The 19,698-nt window shown below is 40.7% G+C and overlaps 1 protein-coding gene across 1 annotated transcript in view; it reads left to right on the top strand.

Annotated features, from left to right (window-relative positions):
* LOC140937059 (E3 ubiquitin-protein ligase rnf213-alpha-like) overlaps positions 1 to 19,698 on the top strand; it is a 59,437-nt gene that overhangs the window by 36,208 nt on the left and 3,531 nt on the right. Inside the window, exons 46-70 of the mRNA XM_073386590.1 lie at positions 75 to 247; positions 937 to 1,143; positions 3,257 to 3,444; positions 3,998 to 4,106; positions 4,450 to 4,550; positions 4,914 to 5,099; positions 5,624 to 5,875; positions 6,617 to 6,728; positions 7,389 to 7,814; positions 8,615 to 8,734; positions 9,340 to 9,450; positions 9,975 to 10,028; positions 10,407 to 10,610; positions 11,091 to 11,169; positions 11,998 to 12,032; positions 12,301 to 12,398; positions 13,143 to 13,296; positions 13,749 to 13,923; positions 14,610 to 14,710; positions 14,803 to 14,860; positions 15,799 to 15,998; positions 16,671 to 16,812; positions 17,413 to 17,496; positions 18,418 to 18,598; positions 19,070 to 19,277. Of these exons, the coding sequence (XP_073242691.1) occupies positions 75 to 247; positions 937 to 1,143; positions 3,257 to 3,444; positions 3,998 to 4,106; positions 4,450 to 4,550; positions 4,914 to 5,099; positions 5,624 to 5,875; positions 6,617 to 6,728; positions 7,389 to 7,814; positions 8,615 to 8,734; positions 9,340 to 9,450; positions 9,975 to 10,028; positions 10,407 to 10,610; positions 11,091 to 11,169; positions 11,998 to 12,032; positions 12,301 to 12,398; positions 13,143 to 13,296; positions 13,749 to 13,923; positions 14,610 to 14,710; positions 14,803 to 14,860; positions 15,799 to 15,998; positions 16,671 to 16,812; positions 17,413 to 17,496; positions 18,418 to 18,598; positions 19,070 to 19,277 (3,758 nt within the window). The remainder of the gene's footprint in view (positions 1 to 74; positions 248 to 936; positions 1,144 to 3,256; positions 3,445 to 3,997; positions 4,107 to 4,449; positions 4,551 to 4,913; positions 5,100 to 5,623; positions 5,876 to 6,616; positions 6,729 to 7,388; positions 7,815 to 8,614; positions 8,735 to 9,339; positions 9,451 to 9,974; positions 10,029 to 10,406; positions 10,611 to 11,090; positions 11,170 to 11,997; positions 12,033 to 12,300; positions 12,399 to 13,142; positions 13,297 to 13,748; positions 13,924 to 14,609; positions 14,711 to 14,802; positions 14,861 to 15,798; positions 15,999 to 16,670; positions 16,813 to 17,412; positions 17,497 to 18,417; positions 18,599 to 19,069; positions 19,278 to 19,698) is intronic.

Below are 19,698 nucleotides of genomic sequence, written 5' to 3'. Positions count from 1 at the left end.
GTTTCCTTGTTCAGCTTGTTTCTGAAAAAGGTCTACGATCTGATCTTGATACTATCGTGTCTTTTTGTCATTAGCGAGATCAAACACGCCACTCCAACAATGTTTGCAAGACCTTGTAAATAACTCTGCGATGGGCCGTTTTCTTGACGAGTCTTGGTTAGAAGGTTACGAAGAAGCTGCAGTTGAGCGTTATCTTCACGATTTTGTTCACACTATGCTGAAGCCATTAGTCCCTGAAGAGGAAAAGGTATCAGGCATATAATCGAGAATTTTGTTGGTAGTTTCCTTATATGTAGCTGCTTTCACGAGTTAACTGAGTAAGATTTATTTACATGATATGTCATCAGTAGATTGAAAATGATCGTCCGGGTGAGTATAGTCCTTACTAGGGCTGTTGTAGGACTGACGTGAACATGTGCGGTGGTCATCTTCAGAGTAAGAGTGAGTTGTATCTCGTCAGTTGACGGTATTAAACTCTGGTTATTGGCCTGATTAGTCAATTATGTCGCGATGTTATTGGTTGCCTGTCAGTTAAGCCGTGATGTTATTGTCTATGAAGACTCTAAATGTGACTGGTGCGTTTCATTACGTTTTTTGTCACAGTGGTAACGGTCGTTTATTAAAAGTCAAACTGCCATCGGAAGAGTTGCTTCGTTCCGTCAATAAGTACTATGTTAGTTGTTGGTAACTACTAACTTAGATTCAGCGGCATTTGTTTCAAGTTAGTAAACCAGCTTTCGTAAGTTAGTCCTTGGTAGTAGACGAACCATCAAATAGACTGGGACTCGGCGACGTGCATTACGTATTCTACAGACTACTACCAATGATAAAGTCATGCATTATACTACGACTTAAGCAAGTCTTTCTTGGAGACACTGTAACAATATATTGCTAAGAGCTCACCACAAGCTTTTTTTACTTCTGTTTATGTCTTAGCTTCTCTGTCAGGCTATTGTCACAGCCGCTCGTGAATTGTATATAGAGTCAAATTTTTGTGAAGAATTTAGTCTCAACATCCCTCTTATCCATGTGGTGTATGACTTTGTCGAGAAACGCTTAGCAAATTTCAGCCAACTGGTTCATGCGCAGAGGGACATTGTAAGCCGCCTTCTAGAAGTCATTCCGCCCAACGAAGAGGAGATGGTAAGAACTGGTATATGTTAGGTAGTCTATTAATGAATATATCCCATGACTCAGTGGACATTCGGAGGAGCGCATAGGACAGAAGCAAGCAGTCTATTGACGGTTTTCCTTTTCAGGCACGTACCCGAAGTTATGATTTACTATTGCGAATTTTTAATTTTCCTTGAAAATTATAATCGTACAGCAAGAGCTCGGTCTGCACTCACATACGTTTTAAGGAAATGCTATGATGCCGCCTGCGGCGTAATGCTGTTCTAGGAAAAAAAATTATATCCAGAAATGCCCGCAATGGCGAATCTGGCAAAACAAATCGCCAGCGGCTCGGTGAAAATTTCAAAGCGTTCCCTTTGAAAGTGGCGATTTTAGCGAAAATGGCATATTTGGCGAAAATGGTGAATATGGCAAACATTTGCCAAAGTCTTAGCAAAAATTCAAGTAAGATGGCAAAGGGGCTCTTTGAAAGTAGCGATTTTGACGAAAACGGCGAACTGTCGCCAAAGACTTAATGTAATGTATGTGTCGTTCTGAAAACAACGTCTCCGATTATGGCAGCATCAAGCGTTCGTATCCCACAGTTTGTAACAGCCGTTTTGAAATGAATTAATTCATTCTTTATACCCAATGTAAACCATCTGCCATCTCGTTTGACTTGTTGACATTGTTCGCCATATTCGTCATTTACGCAAATCTCGCCATTTTCGTCAAAATCGCCACTCTCAAAGGGCCACTTTGTCATCTCATTTGAATTTTTGCTAATACCTTGGCGAATGTTCGCCAAATTTGCTATTTTCACCAAATTCTCCATTTCTGTCAAAACCGCCACTTTCAAAGGGAATCCCTTTGCTATCGCATTTGAATTTTTGCTCAGAATTTTGGCGAATGTTCGCCATATTCGTCATTTACGCCAAATTCGCCATTTTCGTCAAAATCGCCACTCTCAAAGGGCCACTTTGCCATCTCATTTCAATTTTTCCTCAGACTTTGGTGAATTTTCGCCATTTTCATTGTTTTCGCCAAATTCGCCATTGTCGTCAAAATCGCTACTTTCGAAGGGGACCCCTTTGCCATTTTATTCGACTTGTAGCTAAGGCTTTGACGAATTCTCACCACATTCGCCATTTTCGTGAAGATCCCCACTTTCGAAGGGCCTCTTTGCCATCTCATTTGAATTTTTCCTAAAACTGGGGGGTGTTCGCAATATTTGCCATTTTCGCCAAAATCGCCACTCTCAAAGGGGAGGCTTTGCCACGTCATAGGAACATTCGCCAAACTTTGGCGAGAGTGCGCCATTTTTGTTAAAATCGCCACTTTCAAACTGCCCCTTTGCCATCTCATTTGAAGTTTTGCTAAGACTTAGCTTTCGCCTTATTCGCCAAATATACCATTTGGCCAAAATCGCCACTCTCAGAGGGAACCCTTTGCTACCTCATATGAATATTCGCAAAACTTTGGCGGAATTTTCGCCATTTTCGCCAACGCGTGCATTTCTGGACATGTCTCCAAAAAATATTAAGTAACATACACAGCCTGTGATACTTTCTGTTGTGAAGAAAGTAGCGGTTGGCGTATGGTTTGTGTGACATAACTCACGTATTTGCAGTACTCAGAAACGAAATGGAATAAATGGAAAAAATAGAATGTTGCTTTTTGCCGTGAATGGACTTGTATGGTTATTTGGTAAAGCCATTACTCCTCTTTCTTTTTGTTAATATATCTTCTTTAATCAATATTGTAATACTGTTTGGTACAAACAAAGTTGTGTTGTTGATGTTTTTGTTTGAAAAGGCGACTCCACTGAACACTTTCTTTCATGGTCATGCTACCTATTACGCCTTACTCCACAGCGTTTTCACAAAGCTTATGCAACATTGAATGTAATGAAGAAAGCTTTCAACTCGAGCATGACCTAATGACACTTCTGACTGTCTATTTAACGAATTTTCAGTGCTATGCTGTGGAAGGGACTCTATCCTCATGATTTGTGAAGCGGGAAATCCTACTCTTTGAACAAAACGTTTACTTTCAGAAATCCTTGGTGTGACTCTGCTACAGCGCGTGCCTCAGGGCTACCCATGACTGTTGTCTTAAAGCAACGTTTTGTACCCCTTGTTAGGTCCTTGATGCAGTTGCCCTTCAGTTGTGTTTGTCACAGCTTGAACCAAGAGCAGATGAGTTTGCTGATCCTCAGACCCGCTTAGTGTGGTGCAACAGAGTCCTGGCCATCAGATCGAGTGCTGAGAACATGCTTCATAACAAATCACAGTATGGACCTAAAACAACTCGGATTCTTCATGATTGCAGGTCTGTCACCCACAAGCTTTTAACAGCCTACTAGTAAAATAAAAATAACGTTTTCATTTTGGTATTGATCGCCACGTTTCGACCGCTTTCTGCTGGTCTTCCACGCTGACAGACCGAACAAAGACCAGCACATAGTTAATGGAGGTGACTGGTTATGAAGCCCGGCAAACATCAAAGGAGCAAACAAAGATGCCAAGATTTATGTTAGAAGGTCCACGACCCTGCACAATCTTTTGTTTTGCGTTCATACGTTATGCGTGAATTACGTAACCAGCACGTTTCTATTGGTTAGTTCCTCAGTACGGAGTAAACAACTATTGTGTTTTGTGCAGGGTCAAGGCCAAAAAAGAGAACAAAAACATACAACAAAGAACTTTGTCGGGTTTCATAACCATTCCCTCTATTAACTATGACCAGCATTACGCGGTTGAAACGTGGCGTTAATAAAAAAATGACCACCTTAACACAAGCGATGATCGAACCCTTTCATAGATAAATTACGATGAATATATTTTTTCAAGCTATTGTCTTCTTTCTTTTCCCTTTACAACAGGTCAACTTGGCAAAGAGTGAGCACTGTAAGACTGTTTATAGAACACACCTGCCCAGGTTCATCGGTCTGTCACCCAGCCGATGTCGGAAATGCATTTAAGTTGTGGAAGGTGAGAATCAACCTTGTTCTCAGGATTCTCTCCTACTCGTCTCCCGGGGACGAGGTTGGGTGAGAATAGAAGGTCTCCTTGCATTCTCGTCTTTCCTAAATGTAAATAAGCCAGTCATTTTAATTTGAAACTAACAGGAGTGTTCTATTAAGTTGTAAACACCGAGGGTTTAGATCTGATTCTGGTCATTGGACTACCCTAACTGGTTTCGCCAGACACAATTTTCACATAGCAGCTTACCTTTTTGGTGCGAAAGAGCATCTTGCTCCTGCGTGTCTGAAATATGGAAATATATCTAGAATATCTAGAATTATTGTGTCTAATAAAAACACCCTCCTTACAGGCCTTGGGAGAGGATACAGACTTTGCAAAGCCACACACCATGCGAGTCATTGAGAAGTTTCTTGTTGACTGTAGCGAGGCTGTCAGTAAACGCTACACGAGGTACGAGTAAGTGTAAAACTGTCACTTGTTGGCGATGTGCAAGGGAAGCATGTTTTTCGTGATATGAGATTTTACAGTTTTAAAACCTAAAATGACGGAAAAGAAAAGTAACTTTATTATTAAAGGATTCTTATTGAAGAGAGAAGGTCATGAGAATAAATGATCAACCAAGGGAGAATGCATTGATGTTTACACAAATTCTCTCAACTCTTCAAGTAACTATATGGAGAGATCGTTTTAGAGAATTCGTATGCGGATATTGGAGATAAAAAACTTTCTCTATTCTTGTACTTGGAACAACCAAGTGTACCTAATATGCCGATGGCATCATTTAAATCAAGGTCACGAATTCCTTTTCCACAGTTACGGTGTCAACACCTGCCCCGTGTGCTTGGAAGGCTTAGTCGGGAAAGACCCGGTCAAAATACCTTGCAGTCACGTGATCTGCCTGACTTGCATTTCTGAATGGACATCACAGGAACGAAGTTGTCCAATGTGTAAGCGGCAAATCCCTGAGGATTTTAGGATTCAATCCAGTAAAATTATAAGGTTAGATTTCTTTTCTTACCTAAAGTGGTTAGTTTCTCAGTGGGGAACCTACGTGTAACGTCCCACCTGCAACGAAGGAAATAACAAACTTGTCTTACCTTACTTACTAATTTTACAGCTTAGAGCATTTTCCCGGGTTTGAAGCCCGTGGTTCTGGGTGACCTCATAAAAGCATATTGACAAGATCTTGCAGAAATAACATGAAACTGACTTTAAAAAGATCAACAACTATGATTGAAAGTTCGAAACGCGCCACTTGAGTTTGGTGACTGAGAGGACCAATATTTCAATAACATCGCCACTAAATCGACAAATCTGTCCTATAGCCGGTGTTCAATACTCAATATTTCCTTACCTTTTTAGTTGATTAAGGAGCAATTGTTCACTTTTAACTGAGGATGTCATTTAGCCACAACTCATTTCAGTTTGAACACTTTTGTCCCGGGAAATTATTTACGGAAAGAGACTCCTTTAAAAAGAATTTAGTTCGTTTTGGAAAATTCTTCTTTTTGCATCAATTCCAGGAAAGCTGTCAAAGAACACTACGACTTTCGTCGCCGATGTAACTCTTTCTTCATGGAGCTTGTTTCATTATTTTGTTTTGGTACTAAAGATGGTGAAGGTGTGATGGACCCTGAGTTGTTCGACGTATTCATGAGTTACGTGATTGAAGCTGCTAGTTCAAAAACCAAAGATTTCTCTCCTTTCCCTGAACATGGTATTGATGCAACTCCTGTGGTGAGGTCATTTCTTCTACAGCAACTACTAAGGACAAGGTGGGTCATCAAAGAATCTGTTGTTTCACTTATAGGAAACATTCCATTGGCCAGTGGTTCATGAGTTGTGAACACTAATGCAGGATTTATTTTCGATGTTTTCACATATTGTTTACTTTGGGCTTATTGTTGTTTGTAAGGGGAGTATAAGAGGGCATATAAATGGAGGAACTTATAACAGGAAACAGGAGTAGAAAAACGAAACAGGCTATTGCATTGGTAATCAAAATACGTTTTTCAGTGGTTTTTAATTAAGCTTCAAAACCCTTAATAAATCGAATTCTAACAATATAAGCTAGATGGGGGCTTACAGGTTGACGGGCCTGTTACGAGGGGGTAGCGGGGGGGGGGGGGGGGGGGGGCAGGGCTTATAAGAGGCTGTTATTTATTATGTTAGGTATTTATTATTTATTTGCCAAGTCGCTTTGAGAGGACACCGTTTTAAAAGTTGGACTTGACTATGTTTCATTCAGCCGTGATCCTATGATAAATACTTACCACTGACATCATAGTCTTGTTCGTTCTTTGCATTTCACTGCAGAAATTAGACAACTTCTGCGTAGCTTTACTATCTCTCCTTCGGGATCAACACCACCCTTAGCCCTTCCTTCTTTTAAATGTAAACAGTTCGTAAAAGTAATAACTACTTTGGTTGGTATGTTTTCTTTAATAGCAGCGGCTTTTATTCAGCAGGAAACTCTTTACTATTATATATAACCGGTTTGCATGATTTTTGCTCAGTGACCAGGAAGTCAAGGAGCATTTGTCGCTCTATTTAACGAAGGCTCGAGGTCTGAAACCAGAGATTGGCCATCTGCTGCAAGTCTGTCAGCTTTTTGTACACTGCTGGGAGGTAAACTTTGAATTCATGACAACGGCAACAGTTTTATTGTTTGCATGCACAAGCAGTTGAATAGCTTGCCCCACATATAGCTGGAAAGCTAGTCGTGGCTAAGCAAGACAAGTTCATGTATAACATGCCTTTTTAAAAAGTATAGTACTCACAGTACGCTTATAATTGCCAACAGTCATTGCATTGAGGAAACTAGAACTCGAGGTGAATGTAAGAAGACAAAGAATGCCATGTCGTGCCGAATGCCAAAGAATCCCCGTGCAAAACGCGTTCATGGTTTGAAAGAAACTTGGCAAAAACAAAAAAGCAAGCTTACGTTTGTGTTCTTCCTAAGTTTACGAGGAAAAATCGCTGAACGCATGGAATAGAACCAACGGAAATTTAGTCTAGACCGGGCTAAATCGAGCATGGCACGCATTGGTGGTAGGAGAGTAGTCTAACCACTACGCCATCAGTCTTCAATTTAACTAGGTGTCAAAGCGTTCCCTATTTTTTCGACTGGCAACAGATCTCTCCAACTATAAAAGGTCAAGTTGATTTTCTGTTCTAGGTTCCTTCTCTTCCTTTCTATGGATACCACAAGTTTCAAATGAGTTTTTAAGTATGAACATAGCTTTACAATACCTTGCATCTCACATCTTCATTACGATGTTCTTTTAGGATTCGCTGATCAGTCAGTATTCTAAAACCTCGGATATTCTGCTGGTGATGATAAAACTTGCACAACAGCTTTCTGATGAATGTACGCCGTTGCTGATCTCAAGCTCACTTCGTCCCACTCGAGAACTTGATGTTGATGTGCTGGAAGGCGTTGCAAAGGCGCGTTACACCTTAGCACTGACTGCCGAATATATGTACAAGAGCACTGTAGAAAACACAGAGCCTTGGAATGACCGCCAGATAAAGATGGAATTGGAGACTCTCTTTGAAACTGCAAGAAGACTGTGTTACAAGAGTTTAAGCCCAGCTCCCCGACTGTTCCTCCTGAAACAGTTGGCAAGGAGGTTTGGTGTGGAGACAATTCATGTGCTATGTGGTAAGAAGGAGCTTGAGTGGATTGTACCACCTGAGAGCAGAAACAAGCAGGTAGAAAATCTCGGTTTCTGTTTGACTTTAATTCCGCGATTTAGGGTCGGTGAGATAGTTTTTGCCCATTACACGGCTTGGTCTGTAACCTAGGAACCTTTTAGCTTACTTGTGATTTGAAACATCTGAATAGTAGGCTTCTGGACTAAAAAACGTGGGAAATCTACCATATTACAACCACGTGACAATGCAATATTTTCGCAGAAATTGGGTAAACAAAGCCGGCGCCAATTGTCTCTTGCAATTGTATAAAAATGTGTGTATTATAAGAATTGTTGAAACGTGATCCACACAGCACACGATTAGCTCAAATTAGTAAGCGCCGGTCCAACACTCAGGATCTTAATATGACTGACAGGATCGGAATGTGCTGTCTTTGTTGTGACATCTGCAAGTGGCTTCTCGGATAAGGACAGCCTTGCCAAGGCATATAAAAATTGTATGGTGACTTTAGAGAACCCATGCACTGCTCGGAAGGAGTAGCGGGAAAGTCTCGAAAAGCCGTGACGGGGGGTGAATAACTTGCTTTTTACATTTCGTGCCAAGGTCCTCCTGAGTACGGTGCTAAACCTGCTCATTAAGTATTACTTAGTAAATTGTTGTTTGTTTGTTTGTTAATTTCTTTGTCGGTAATGCTTATTTTTCAAGATATTGTGATTTCAATTTCCATATATCAGCTGTGTAAAGTTTTTGGGCCCTTATCTGGAAAAGATGAAATTTACGAGTCCGCGTGAGTTTACTTCACAAGATCTTTTCTGTTGTTGTTTATTTGTTTGCTGGTTTGATTGTTTGTTTTCCAGGACGAAGACAATGTTCCTGATAGGTTCGTGATTTATGGAGAAGAATACAAGAAGATCAGAGAAGCCATGGCCAAAACAGTGCTTGGTGGAACAAACAGAGAGCTGACTGATGCACTGAAGGTATAAACAAATTTGAAATGCTTTAGTTTAACATTACAGTCAACTCTCTCCAAGACGGACACCTTTGGGACCGGCACTAAGTGTCCTTCTTAGAGAGGTGTCCGTCTTATAGAGAGTCAAATAAAAGGAGTAAAGAAAGACAGGGACCAACTCTAAGTGTCCGTTTTACAGAGGTGTCCGTCTGATAAAGGTGTCCGTTAAGAGAAAGTCGACTGTATCATTTATTGTACCTTTTGTACTTTTTATTTTGCTGTTGAGTGTGCTGTAGTTGGAAGTTCTGAATCCAAAACCAAAGTATTGGAGTTTGCTAATCGCAATAGGTGACGAGATCACACAAGCTTTAGGGTAAACAAATTCGGGATCGTGTTCGTAACCAACGTAAGCAGTTATAAGTCAATGGTCGTCTTTGGATAGCCATGGATCGATCGTAATTAACGCTTGTCCACCCAAAAACGGTCCCTGAAATCTTTGCGTCGAGAGCTTTTTCCCGATCTCCCCGTAGTTTATGAGTGGCGTGGCTCTTTTGTCTGTAACTGAAAAATAATAATAAAAAAACAGTTTCACACTTTGTGAGACTCACACCAAGTTTCTTGTGACAATTTCAGTCCGTTGCCATACCAAACGTTGTAAGAGAGGTTATGCTGCTGTTGTCTTTATTCCGTGAAGTTACCACATGCTATGGCTTTACTGGCAAAGAACGTCGTCTCTCCACTAAGGTATGAGTTCCAGAAAAGGAAAACAAATATAACGCGATAATGATATCGTATTTTATCGTATGTTATGCCCCAGTCATATTTACAAAATTTAGTTTAAATTTAAATTATTAAAACATGGCTGGGGCATAATATCGATAAATACGATACCATTATCATTTCACGTTACGTACGTTTCTCTTTTCTCCCAGATACATATTTTTGGCCCCGAAAACTGTTTTTATCCCACTCATCTGATTGACCTTTAGTTTTGTAAAATCAGTACAAATTGGATCTGTGCTGGTGGCAGCTGCAGTGAGAATGAAGAAAACAACTTTCTAGCTCGAACAAGGTTGAGTTTTATTATAAATAGCCCCGAGGTTTAAACGATGACTGCTGGCGCTTTTTTGGGTAAAAACTAATAACTTTTAGAAAATAAATAAAAATAAAGCATTTTACTTCATGTTTCTTACACGTCTTTTTCGTCAAACTAAATAAAACGAGTATTTGTATCCTCGTAAAAGTTTGTTCCTTTTTTGCTAAAACAGGCCCACCAGTGTCTTCAGGAATTCATACAAGAGGGCACATATTTGTCTGGAAATGTAAGTCATTAAGTGAGCGCTTGTGATCTGTAAGCTTAAACAGAAATCATAAGTCGGAGAAATTGAACTTTTAAGATGAGATTTATGCCCAAATATTATTTCTCAGAAAGAGGATTTTGATCTCAATGATACCTTAGGTGAGCTTATGAATACGACTCCCTTTCTTGTTTAATCGCTTCAAAGACCCGGATAATATCCTAAGATCTGTTTCTACATATAGTGGCTTTCTTTAAACTTTTCCATCCCATTAGCTGAAATTTTGTGGTCTAGTTTTTTTACCTTTCTTCCCAACTTTCTTTTGTGGTTAGGCTGTGAGAGTTGTCTTGTTGTTGCTGCTTGCTTCTCTATGCTCACTTTCTGTTGTATTGCTTCCTACAGATCCAACCATTTGCCGCTCAACTCCTCGACAATACACTAGGTGCTCCAGGCATTCCCAGTGTTCGAGTCAGGCCTGGTCGCTCAGGCTTAGAGCAGAATTTGTCAGAGCTTGTAATTCATACTACGACTGTGCTTCAGACCATTAATCACGTGACCATTTGCGAACCACTACGATTGCTGATGGATAATCCTGCGGCGTTAATGGTACAGTTCTGTTTTCGCTTTTCTTTCCTTTTTTTTTTGTTCTTGAAGGACGGTTCCTACCGATTGTAAACATGCAAAATATGAATTGAAAGTAAAATGAATGTAAAAGATGTGCTCCTCGCAGTTTTAAGATGAAGTTGAAATAAAAAGCGTAACAAATGCAGGCTTGGCTAGAGTTCGAAACCGATGACCAGACGTACTACTTTGTCCAATGGGCCATTTTCACGATGACGACATTTGACTACATTTCGTTTTTTCTTTCTTAAATTTTTGTAAATCCCGCACAGGTTTAAAAAATGATAGTCCTAATTTGCACAAGAAAACAACAAACTGAAGGATTCTTGTAGTTGTAGTAAAATGACGTCATGTGTAATTGACCTATTGAGGTAATAGGGCATTGGAGAATCGAGCACTGTAAAGGCGGCGAAAACATCGCTTGCGCGTTCTCTCAATCTTCATCGCCATCATTTTGTATCTTAGAACGCATACCTACCCACAATGCCTGATGACAATCTGCAAGAAGCAATGGCGGGAATGCGAGAGAGTGGAACCTGGTATCGTAAGTATCACGGTGGTAAATTTACGTTGTGCAGGCAGTTAGCATAGTACCAGGCTTGTCGCCTTTACTACACGAATGAAGTGATACCGCAGGTTGATAACTGGCATTTTAAGAAAAAATAGCGTGAACAGCATGACTAGCAAAAAATGAGTAAGATCACAATAAATAAGATAACAAGCTGTTTCTCGTGCAGAGAAACCCACTGAAAGCAACATACCACCTGAATGGGCATCAGCATCGGCATCGAACAGCATCATCAATAAGGTCAATATTTGCTCTTTGACATTAATGAACATGAAAGACTTGCTCCCCAAAACATTTACCTGTTTACGTGGTAACATGGAAATATACGACTCAATAACTTACGTGGAACCTTTCTCTCTACCTGGCGTTCAAAACCGCAAACGCTACTGAAACGTGACGTTGCCATCTGTAGTTTGGTGAATTGTCAGCTATTATTGCGCGTGTTGGTGTTGTTGGTATCCAAAGGTTGCTCCTTTTAAATGTATGTTAAGCAAAAGTAGGGGTGTTCTGTTTCTGTCAGTTCAAAAATTCGAGGCGTTGCCGACTGGTATCAGATTTGATAACTGAAAATACGAACTGCAAGTTTATTGAACGGCTTCAAAACCTTGAGTTTAAGCCCAGAATAATTGAGCGGAAAGCACAGTCTCTTGTATTTTCTTCAATGATTTATAAAGAGGTTTAGTCTGGAGATGCTCGTGAACAAAGGTCAGGGATGTTCGACTTCTGAACACAAATACGTCGATAGTTGTAGACAATGCAATGTTTGCTGAAATGAACTTGGTTTCCCGTGTTATTTTGTTGCAGAGTGTCCCAAAGGACATCCCTACTACATTGGAGACGTAAGTGACGCTTTTTACTGTCGTTTAGTTACAAGTTTAAAGCAAGACTTGTACCAGGGTCACCAACTCTACATATCTGTTTTCATGGCTTATACTTACATAATTGTAAAATCACAAGTTTCTTTTTCTCGTAACAATGTTCTGCCAGGTTCCCTTGGTCCTGGTGGTCGTTGTGAGACCGGATTCCATACCGGGCAACTGAGTATTTCTCATGCTCCATATGTGTATTGTTTTATTTCCTTTGTGATCCTGTTTCCTTACCTTGCAGTGTGGCCGCCCTGTGGAAGTGAAGTTTTGTCCTGAGTGTAAAGTGAATATCGGTGGTACCGGATACAATCTCTCTCGAGGAAATACCACAGCTCAGAGGTATGTATCGTTATCGTTATCCTTCCCGCGTCGACCTTATGTTAATGAACAGAAAATGTCAGGTACTAAAAAGAGCCTAACGACGTGCGTTAATCCTTGAGCGAAGTGTTGGGTTCAAGGTAATCGCGGTATTCCGAAATGGCCCGGATCTGGTCCTCGGTAAAAGGTTGCAGATAACACGGCCGCGTGGAGCTTACCACTATTTTCAGCATAAGCGACACTGGGAGGGGAACTTTTCCTGACTGCTTAATGCGCAGTTTATAATTAATTAAGCAATAATTTATGAATGTCCCCTGATTTTAAAGTGACTTTGAGATAGATCACCACGCCAGGGACCACATCCCCTACTCTTTACGAACAGTGTACGGGTTCTTTAACGTCCCACAAAAACGGGGTTTATGGTTTACCCTACTTAGCCGAGAAGACTAGAAAGTCCAGCCGTTTGCAGATGTCATGACAAAGGCAGCACTCTCTCCTCAGTTATTTAAAGACCCTGTCTGTTGGTCCAGCCGGGGTTTGAACCCGCTGCCTTCCGCTCGGTAGATGAACGCTAATCCGACGAGCCAACTGGTTGCCGGGTTACCACTAAGGGTAGAATCCTGACCTTCAGAGATAAAGTGCGATGCTCATTTGGCTTGTCATATAGTGGGTTAACCAGACACATCGGAAATTAGTTTACTCAAATCGACTCATCACATTGATCATGAAAGGTCTTTTTACAAGTATATTATTCTTGTTCTGTAGGGCTGACCGCACAATGACTGGCCACCTTCTTGGTCATCCCAGTAAAAGGGCCAAAGGTCTGGTTCCTGAACGAAACCTTTCGCCTGTAGTTCTGGGCGTCACAAGGGTTCTTATGCATTGTGCTATGATAGAAGGAGCCTGCCGCCAACCACAGGTGATTAAAAGTCGCTTTTTATGTCTTGAGTTGTAAGGGCAGTGTTGAAAAAGGCCAACACAACACAAGCTTCTATTTTAGAGAAGCAGCTAGAAGCTGTCTCATGAAATGCCCTGAAACTTTAGAGGCCAAGCATACTATTTCTTTAGTTGCTCCAAATCTCTTCCTAGACTAATCCGTTTAGCTCGTCACTTCTGACAAATAATTAAGCAATTTTCGCATTTCGTTATTTAGCATCTGGATTCATATATTTTCAAAGCGTTGTTGATACATACAATGTTACTAGAATTACCCAGTTAAGCAAGGCCCCTTTTACCGAAATTAAAATCAAATGAAATCAAATGTGAATGCCAGTCACCTAGAAGGGAGTAAAACATTGACTGCTGTAATATTTATGATAGTATGAATGGATAACTTGTTTCTCACTATCTCTGTTTTGTGTCCCTGTTAAGGGTTTGGGTGCCCTCATCCAACCCACAGTTCCCCCCGCCGCCTTGGCGCAGTTTTTATGGGATCACCTCCATATGGACCTACAGCTTCTCGCCAAAAGCCTTGGAAGAAGCGTGGATGATACAGTTCTTTGCGTTCACATGGTTCTTGTGCAAATGACCTCGCTTATTTCTAACCGTAAGTTGAAAAGCACAGACCAAAAATGACAACCATACTATGGCTAAGGGATCAGAAGGTTTTGTGTTGTGCCTAAATTGGGGGTTACCTAACGTTACTTGTGTTAACTAAGTTAAACTGGAAATTCAAAATGGTAAATGTGATAAATGACTGCGTTGAGTACAGGTATTCGCATTTACGCGGGTCTATTCGGAGTTAGCTTACGCAGCTTCCACGCATCACTTTAATAGCTTTTAAGTCGAGACTTATTTTGTTCTCGCTTTTCAAGGACCTAAAATGTCCACGTTATTTGTGTTAAAAGTACACAGAAAGCTTATAAATAATATGGGCAACTGAAACATTTAAATACTTAACAGTCATAACTTTTTAAAAATACGAGATCCGTTAAATTTAGAGTAGTTCTGGCGGGCTTTTTTAAAACACCAGTCTTTGAAACATGGAGGGGGCATCAGTAAATCCATAGAATTCTTGGAAGAGACCAAGGGATGACGAAAAATCCAGCGACATTTGAAAAGAGCATGGCAAAGAGAAGAAATAACCACTTCTTATTTTAATCAACTTGAGTTATTGGAAAATAAACTTTGCAGCTTCCTACAGGCCAAGTGTCTACGTGTCATGCAAGAGAGGCATTCGCTTCACACGAAGAAATCTTTTACCCGTTTTAAGAATTCTTTCATCTATTTTAGGACAACCAGTCGTGAATGTCACCCCTGATATGAGGTCGAAAGATTCTCGAAGAGAATGGGAAACAGCGTTCAGCAACAGTGTGGTGGCTCCAGTGCTTACGGTATGCGGACTTTACTTTATTGTAATAATATAATTAATAATGATATCATTTTGATGCTTTTGGATTTTCTAATTTGATTCTCACTTCTTAAGAACCTCGAGGGAAAGATCCAAAATTGCTTGGGAATGATGGTTGGAGACAATCGACTAGGTACGTTTTTACGTGTTATTTCAAAGTGTACATTAATTAATTAACTATTTGTTTATTTATCTATATTTTTGCTTTTAGTTTATAATTTTAGTGAACCAACTAGCCACCCAATGCGATGAAGCTGAAGTAGATATTAAAGTACACGAAGAAGTGCTCGGAAAAAATCCAAGCCCCCTAGCAGGAATCCATCTCACGACCCTCCAATCACCTTTTGGAGGCTCTACCCACTGAGCTATGGGTGAATCACATAGTGAGCAGAACGTTGCCTTGTCCCAGTACTTCGTTCCTCAGGCTCTCTCGGTCAATTCAATTCGGTGACGCGCTTGGACCACGTGACCCGAAATTCATTGCCCACAAGTAATAATGAGGCCTAGGGATAAGGCAAAGAAGGAAGTAAACTTGGGGTAGTCACAGGACATGGCATCTCAAGATGACACAGGTCACTAATCAAAGTAAAGCTAAATACCTGCATATCGCAAGCACCTAAAATAAGAGTTGTGTACGCTTAATAGATTTAGTGAATCAACCTCCCAATGCGATCACTAAATCTATAACTGACACAACTCTTATTTAATTTTCTTTCAAGATACAGGTAATTTAGTGAGTGTAATACCTTTAATTAGTGTCCACTGTACCCGTTACATGCGAAGTCCTATGACGACCTCAAGTGTACGTCATGCTCACTATATGAGTCACTCATAGCTCGGTGGCTAGAGCCTCCAAACGGTAACTGGAGTGTCGTGGGTCAGATAAATTTAACCGGGTCTTCGTGTGCTTTAATATACATTTCATTTTTTTTAGTTAATTTACATTTTCATGAACTTTTTAAATTTAAATCCGTTTTGTCCGTATAGAAAACATGATGTGCTTTCCGCGTCGTGTAGTTTTGAAAAGCAGAAAACCCCATTACGTTAAATTTATCGTTCCGATTCTTTCAGGCAACAACCCCCTGATGCGCCAGCTATATGAGGTAGACACCCCACCTGATGATTTGTCTGTGAGTATCTCTCCTACGTGTCCCGCACTGTGGAGATATCGAACTCAGGTGACTCTTGATCACCTGTCACACACATTTCAACATGAGGTGGCCTCCACCGATCCAGAGAGGAACAAAGTATTAGCGGAGTTTTTACGACAGGTGAGTGCAAGTTAGGCAGGCATAGCATTAGAAATTGAAAATGTTGGCCCAACGTTCCAATGAGTTTCACCATCCTTGCCACCCGTTGTTGTAATAGACGACAGGAAACGGTTTCAGTGCCTAAATGTAGTCTTAAATAACAAAACTGGATCATTATTTTTGGAAGTCAGTTGATGCGAAGACAAGTGTTAGCTAGCCTGCGTACAGACGTCCCCCCTTCCTCAAAAAAAAATCTGAGGGAGGGGGGACGTCTGTACACAGGCTAGTGTTAGCTTTTTAAAAAGATAGCAAATTGCGTGACATAGCCTCATTAACTTGATTGGTTTGGTTACCGGCACCAGGCAATTTTGCCATCGAAATCAACGGCTGCGAAGGAATGTTACTATTAAAGACAAAGTCGTGAGTAAATAACAGTGTGGTACCTTGCAGCAATAAAAATAGTTTGTGAACAGTACACCGGGGGAGCTACAATGTAGCTTTCTCTAGTTTTTCTGTATACTAGAGAACCTGTTCAAAGGCCCCAATAAAAACATTCCCTAACTGTCTAGACCCTGTAAATCAATTTAAGCCCTTTTTGATAAACTATGTAACTTTCTACTCGGAGATAATGGATACCTATTGATGTAATAAAAAACGTAGAAATAATGATCATCTCTTTTCTCCTTTTTTTAGGAACACAATCTCCGTGCCCTCCGCTTCTTGCCAGATATCATTAAGCTACAGCGTCTTGTCATGGAAAAATTCCACCGCAGAATCGACAGGGCAGAAGCAGAGCATATCACAATCCGAAATTTCCTAAAGAAGATTCCTTCTAGTAAGTTAATTGTCAGAATATGAGATTACCTAAATTGTCCATGCAGAAAACAAGAGAGCCATTTATACGAGGAAAAATAAGACCCGTCTGTCATTAGACGCGTCCTAAATAAGACGCAACTATCTCGTATAAAGGGCGCATTAAGACTCGACTTAGCAAGGACGCGTCTTATCGAAGAACAGTTGTTAGGGGCTGTTCTTAGATAAGACGCATCGTAGCTAAATTTTAAACGAAATGTGCCGTTTATACGGGATAGTTTGAGTCTTATTAAGGACGCGTCCTATGTAAGACGCGTCTTTTTTTTCCTCGTTTAAACGGTCCTAATATCTCGTACCTTTTTTCAGCTTCAAAAGCATAACAGCGTAGAATATTTTGTTGATTCTCTTGTATTTGTATGAACAAAACGAGTTTGGTCTTTCTGATTCAATTTGAATTTAGGAAGTTAAAAATAAAAACTTTGTTATGGTTTCCCTCGACTGAAAAATCGTAGGTTGTATTACGTGATATCCGCGCTCCTTTCTGTTACAATGTGACCAAAAATAACCAGTAAAATCGCGCCAAAATTAATTGTTTGGTTTTAATTCGTAATACTCTCCACAGAAACAACTAAAGATGAACTCACTTCCCTGATAATGAGTTTTAACAATGCTTGGAATCACGTCAGACTGAGTCTTGACCAGCAAGGTATGTCTCTTAGAGCTGTCAGTCTGCCTTACTTTGTAGTAACTTACAATTTTGTGAATTGCAGAAGTGAGTTAGATTTGTCATCTAACCCTTTAATATCCCTCGCAAGAAGCTAGCGTCAATGTTTTTTTGCAAGAAGAACTTGATCGTTGTAAACAACGGGAAGGTGATGATTATATCTTTGCGCTATGAAGACTAAGTTTATTTTACAGATCCTTTACAGGGGACAACTGTCAATTTAAATTATATTGGACAGTTTCGACTCTTGAATTTTTAGACGAAGAAAGTTAGAACCTATGGGCGGAAACCCTGTATCCTACAAGGAAGATATCACTCTATAGGGAGGTTCCCTGCAAAAAATAACCGTGTCAGAAAGTAATTTCAGGTTGGCGGGCTTCACTGTTAGGCGTAGACCCTGTAGGGCGGCCTCCCCGCCTGTTAATGGGTGTCCCTGTATTAAGACACTCCCGTAAGGCAAAAATGAACAACATCTCACACCCGGGGGTTACTCCCCTATACAAGCCATATAGGTATGTGCCGCCCCAAAAGGTAGGGTCCTTGCGCCGTTTTGGTCTGGAACCGGGTATGGTTTTCAAGGGAGCTACGGGATTGTACGAACGTATTTGTTGTTTCAATTCCAAATGAGTAAGAAAGAAAGAGAAATATGCCAATTCGAAGTGGATTTTAAGAAATATTTTTTGTTGCTGTTCTAATCTAAGTAATGATGACATAATTTCGTAAAGGCCAAGTCTGAGAATCGGTATGGATTTTAGAGGCCAGGTCTGGAAACGGGTGTGAAGAATGACAGTTTTTGGTTTGAAATAGGGTCAGGATTTGGAGAACCAGGTGGCACACCCCCACCAAGAATTCCCAGGGGTACCCCCCGGGATCTAACGCTAACTAATCCTTTTATTTAAACAGGGCGCCTTCGTCCTCCAAGTGATTTATGCGAGATGTCCATGGATAACTCGCGTCCTCTTGCAGTACTTCTGCCGAGTACGTCTGGGTTGGGCATCTGCTCCACGGCTCTGTTATTTTTTCTCACGACGTTGCATAACGAGTTTAACGAACGGTACCAGAATTTGACCGGCGGAGAAGTCAAGTACGTACCTTCCTTGTCACTCAATCCTCCCTCTCCTCTCGAGCTGGTATTTTCAATTTAATACTATTTGTTATACCCTCTCATAACCAGCCGGCGCTAACCATGTTTGAAAAATGTAGTCAATAACGTAAATAACCCATCCATTCTGTAGTATATTGCTAGCAGCCTCGTTTCCACACGGTAGCCGCTTCAGTTGTGTAGAGCTGTAGGACATGGCAGCCAAGCTGTTTATGCCTGAGTGAACTAAAGGAAAGTAGCGTTCACGGCTATCCAAAAGACAAAGTAGCCGAATTTCTAACTAAAACTGAACAGAAGAAATGCAATAATACGCCCCCCCGAAAAAACTATTGCTCGATAGGTGTCGAGTATCTACAATAAAAAACAAAGTTTGCATCCTGGAACCGTGCAAATGTTTGAATGTCCTTGCGGTTAGTGCGGCTACTAACACCTTTTGTCCTTTTTGATCTTTAGGGACCTGCCTCACATACAGCTACAAGACGTAACCACGTCACAACTGATTGCTTATGACTCTGACAGAGATCTACTTCCGCTCATCCTGGCTCAATGTAACTACTCTCTGGAGGTGGGTCGGGGAACGTTGGTACAGTACAACTGGGATGCACTGGAAAGACAGCTGATTGACAGGTTCATTAGGAGAAGACCTCTTGTTGATTTCAAGGTAAACTGTGGAATTTCCACGTAGAATTTCGATTGAAAGATTTGGGAGACCAATCCATTGACGGGCGGTTGTTGAGTTTATATCGAGAAATCTCTGTGTACTAATTTTCCCCATAATCATTGACGTAAACACCTTTGAGTGTTTACGTTCCCTATAAATCCTTAAATTTAATCATTTTCGATCGGGTTGTCAAACCACATTTTGTAAAGAACAACACTGAAACGTTCCACATTGTAAAAAACTGCGGCAGAGGCATTCGTTACCGCTGCCGTCAAACAACTCTACAAAGGCCCTATTCAACCGTTTTGTCTGAAATTAGTCACTCAAGCTTAGAAAGTTGAATTATACAGCAATTAAGATAGATTGCGTAAGTTACCCGTAGAAGAACAATTTCTTTTACGTTTTTCGTAGGATTCTCAAT

The sequence above is a fragment of the Porites lutea genome, chromosome 5 (genome assembly GCF_958299795.1).
Source record: "Porites lutea chromosome 5, jaPorLute2.1, whole genome shotgun sequence".
Classification (NCBI taxonomy): domain Eukaryota; kingdom Metazoa; phylum Cnidaria; class Anthozoa; order Scleractinia; family Poritidae; genus Porites; species Porites lutea.
The sequence above is the reverse complement of the archived record's forward strand: the minus strand, read 5'-3'. Positions and strand labels throughout refer to the sequence as shown.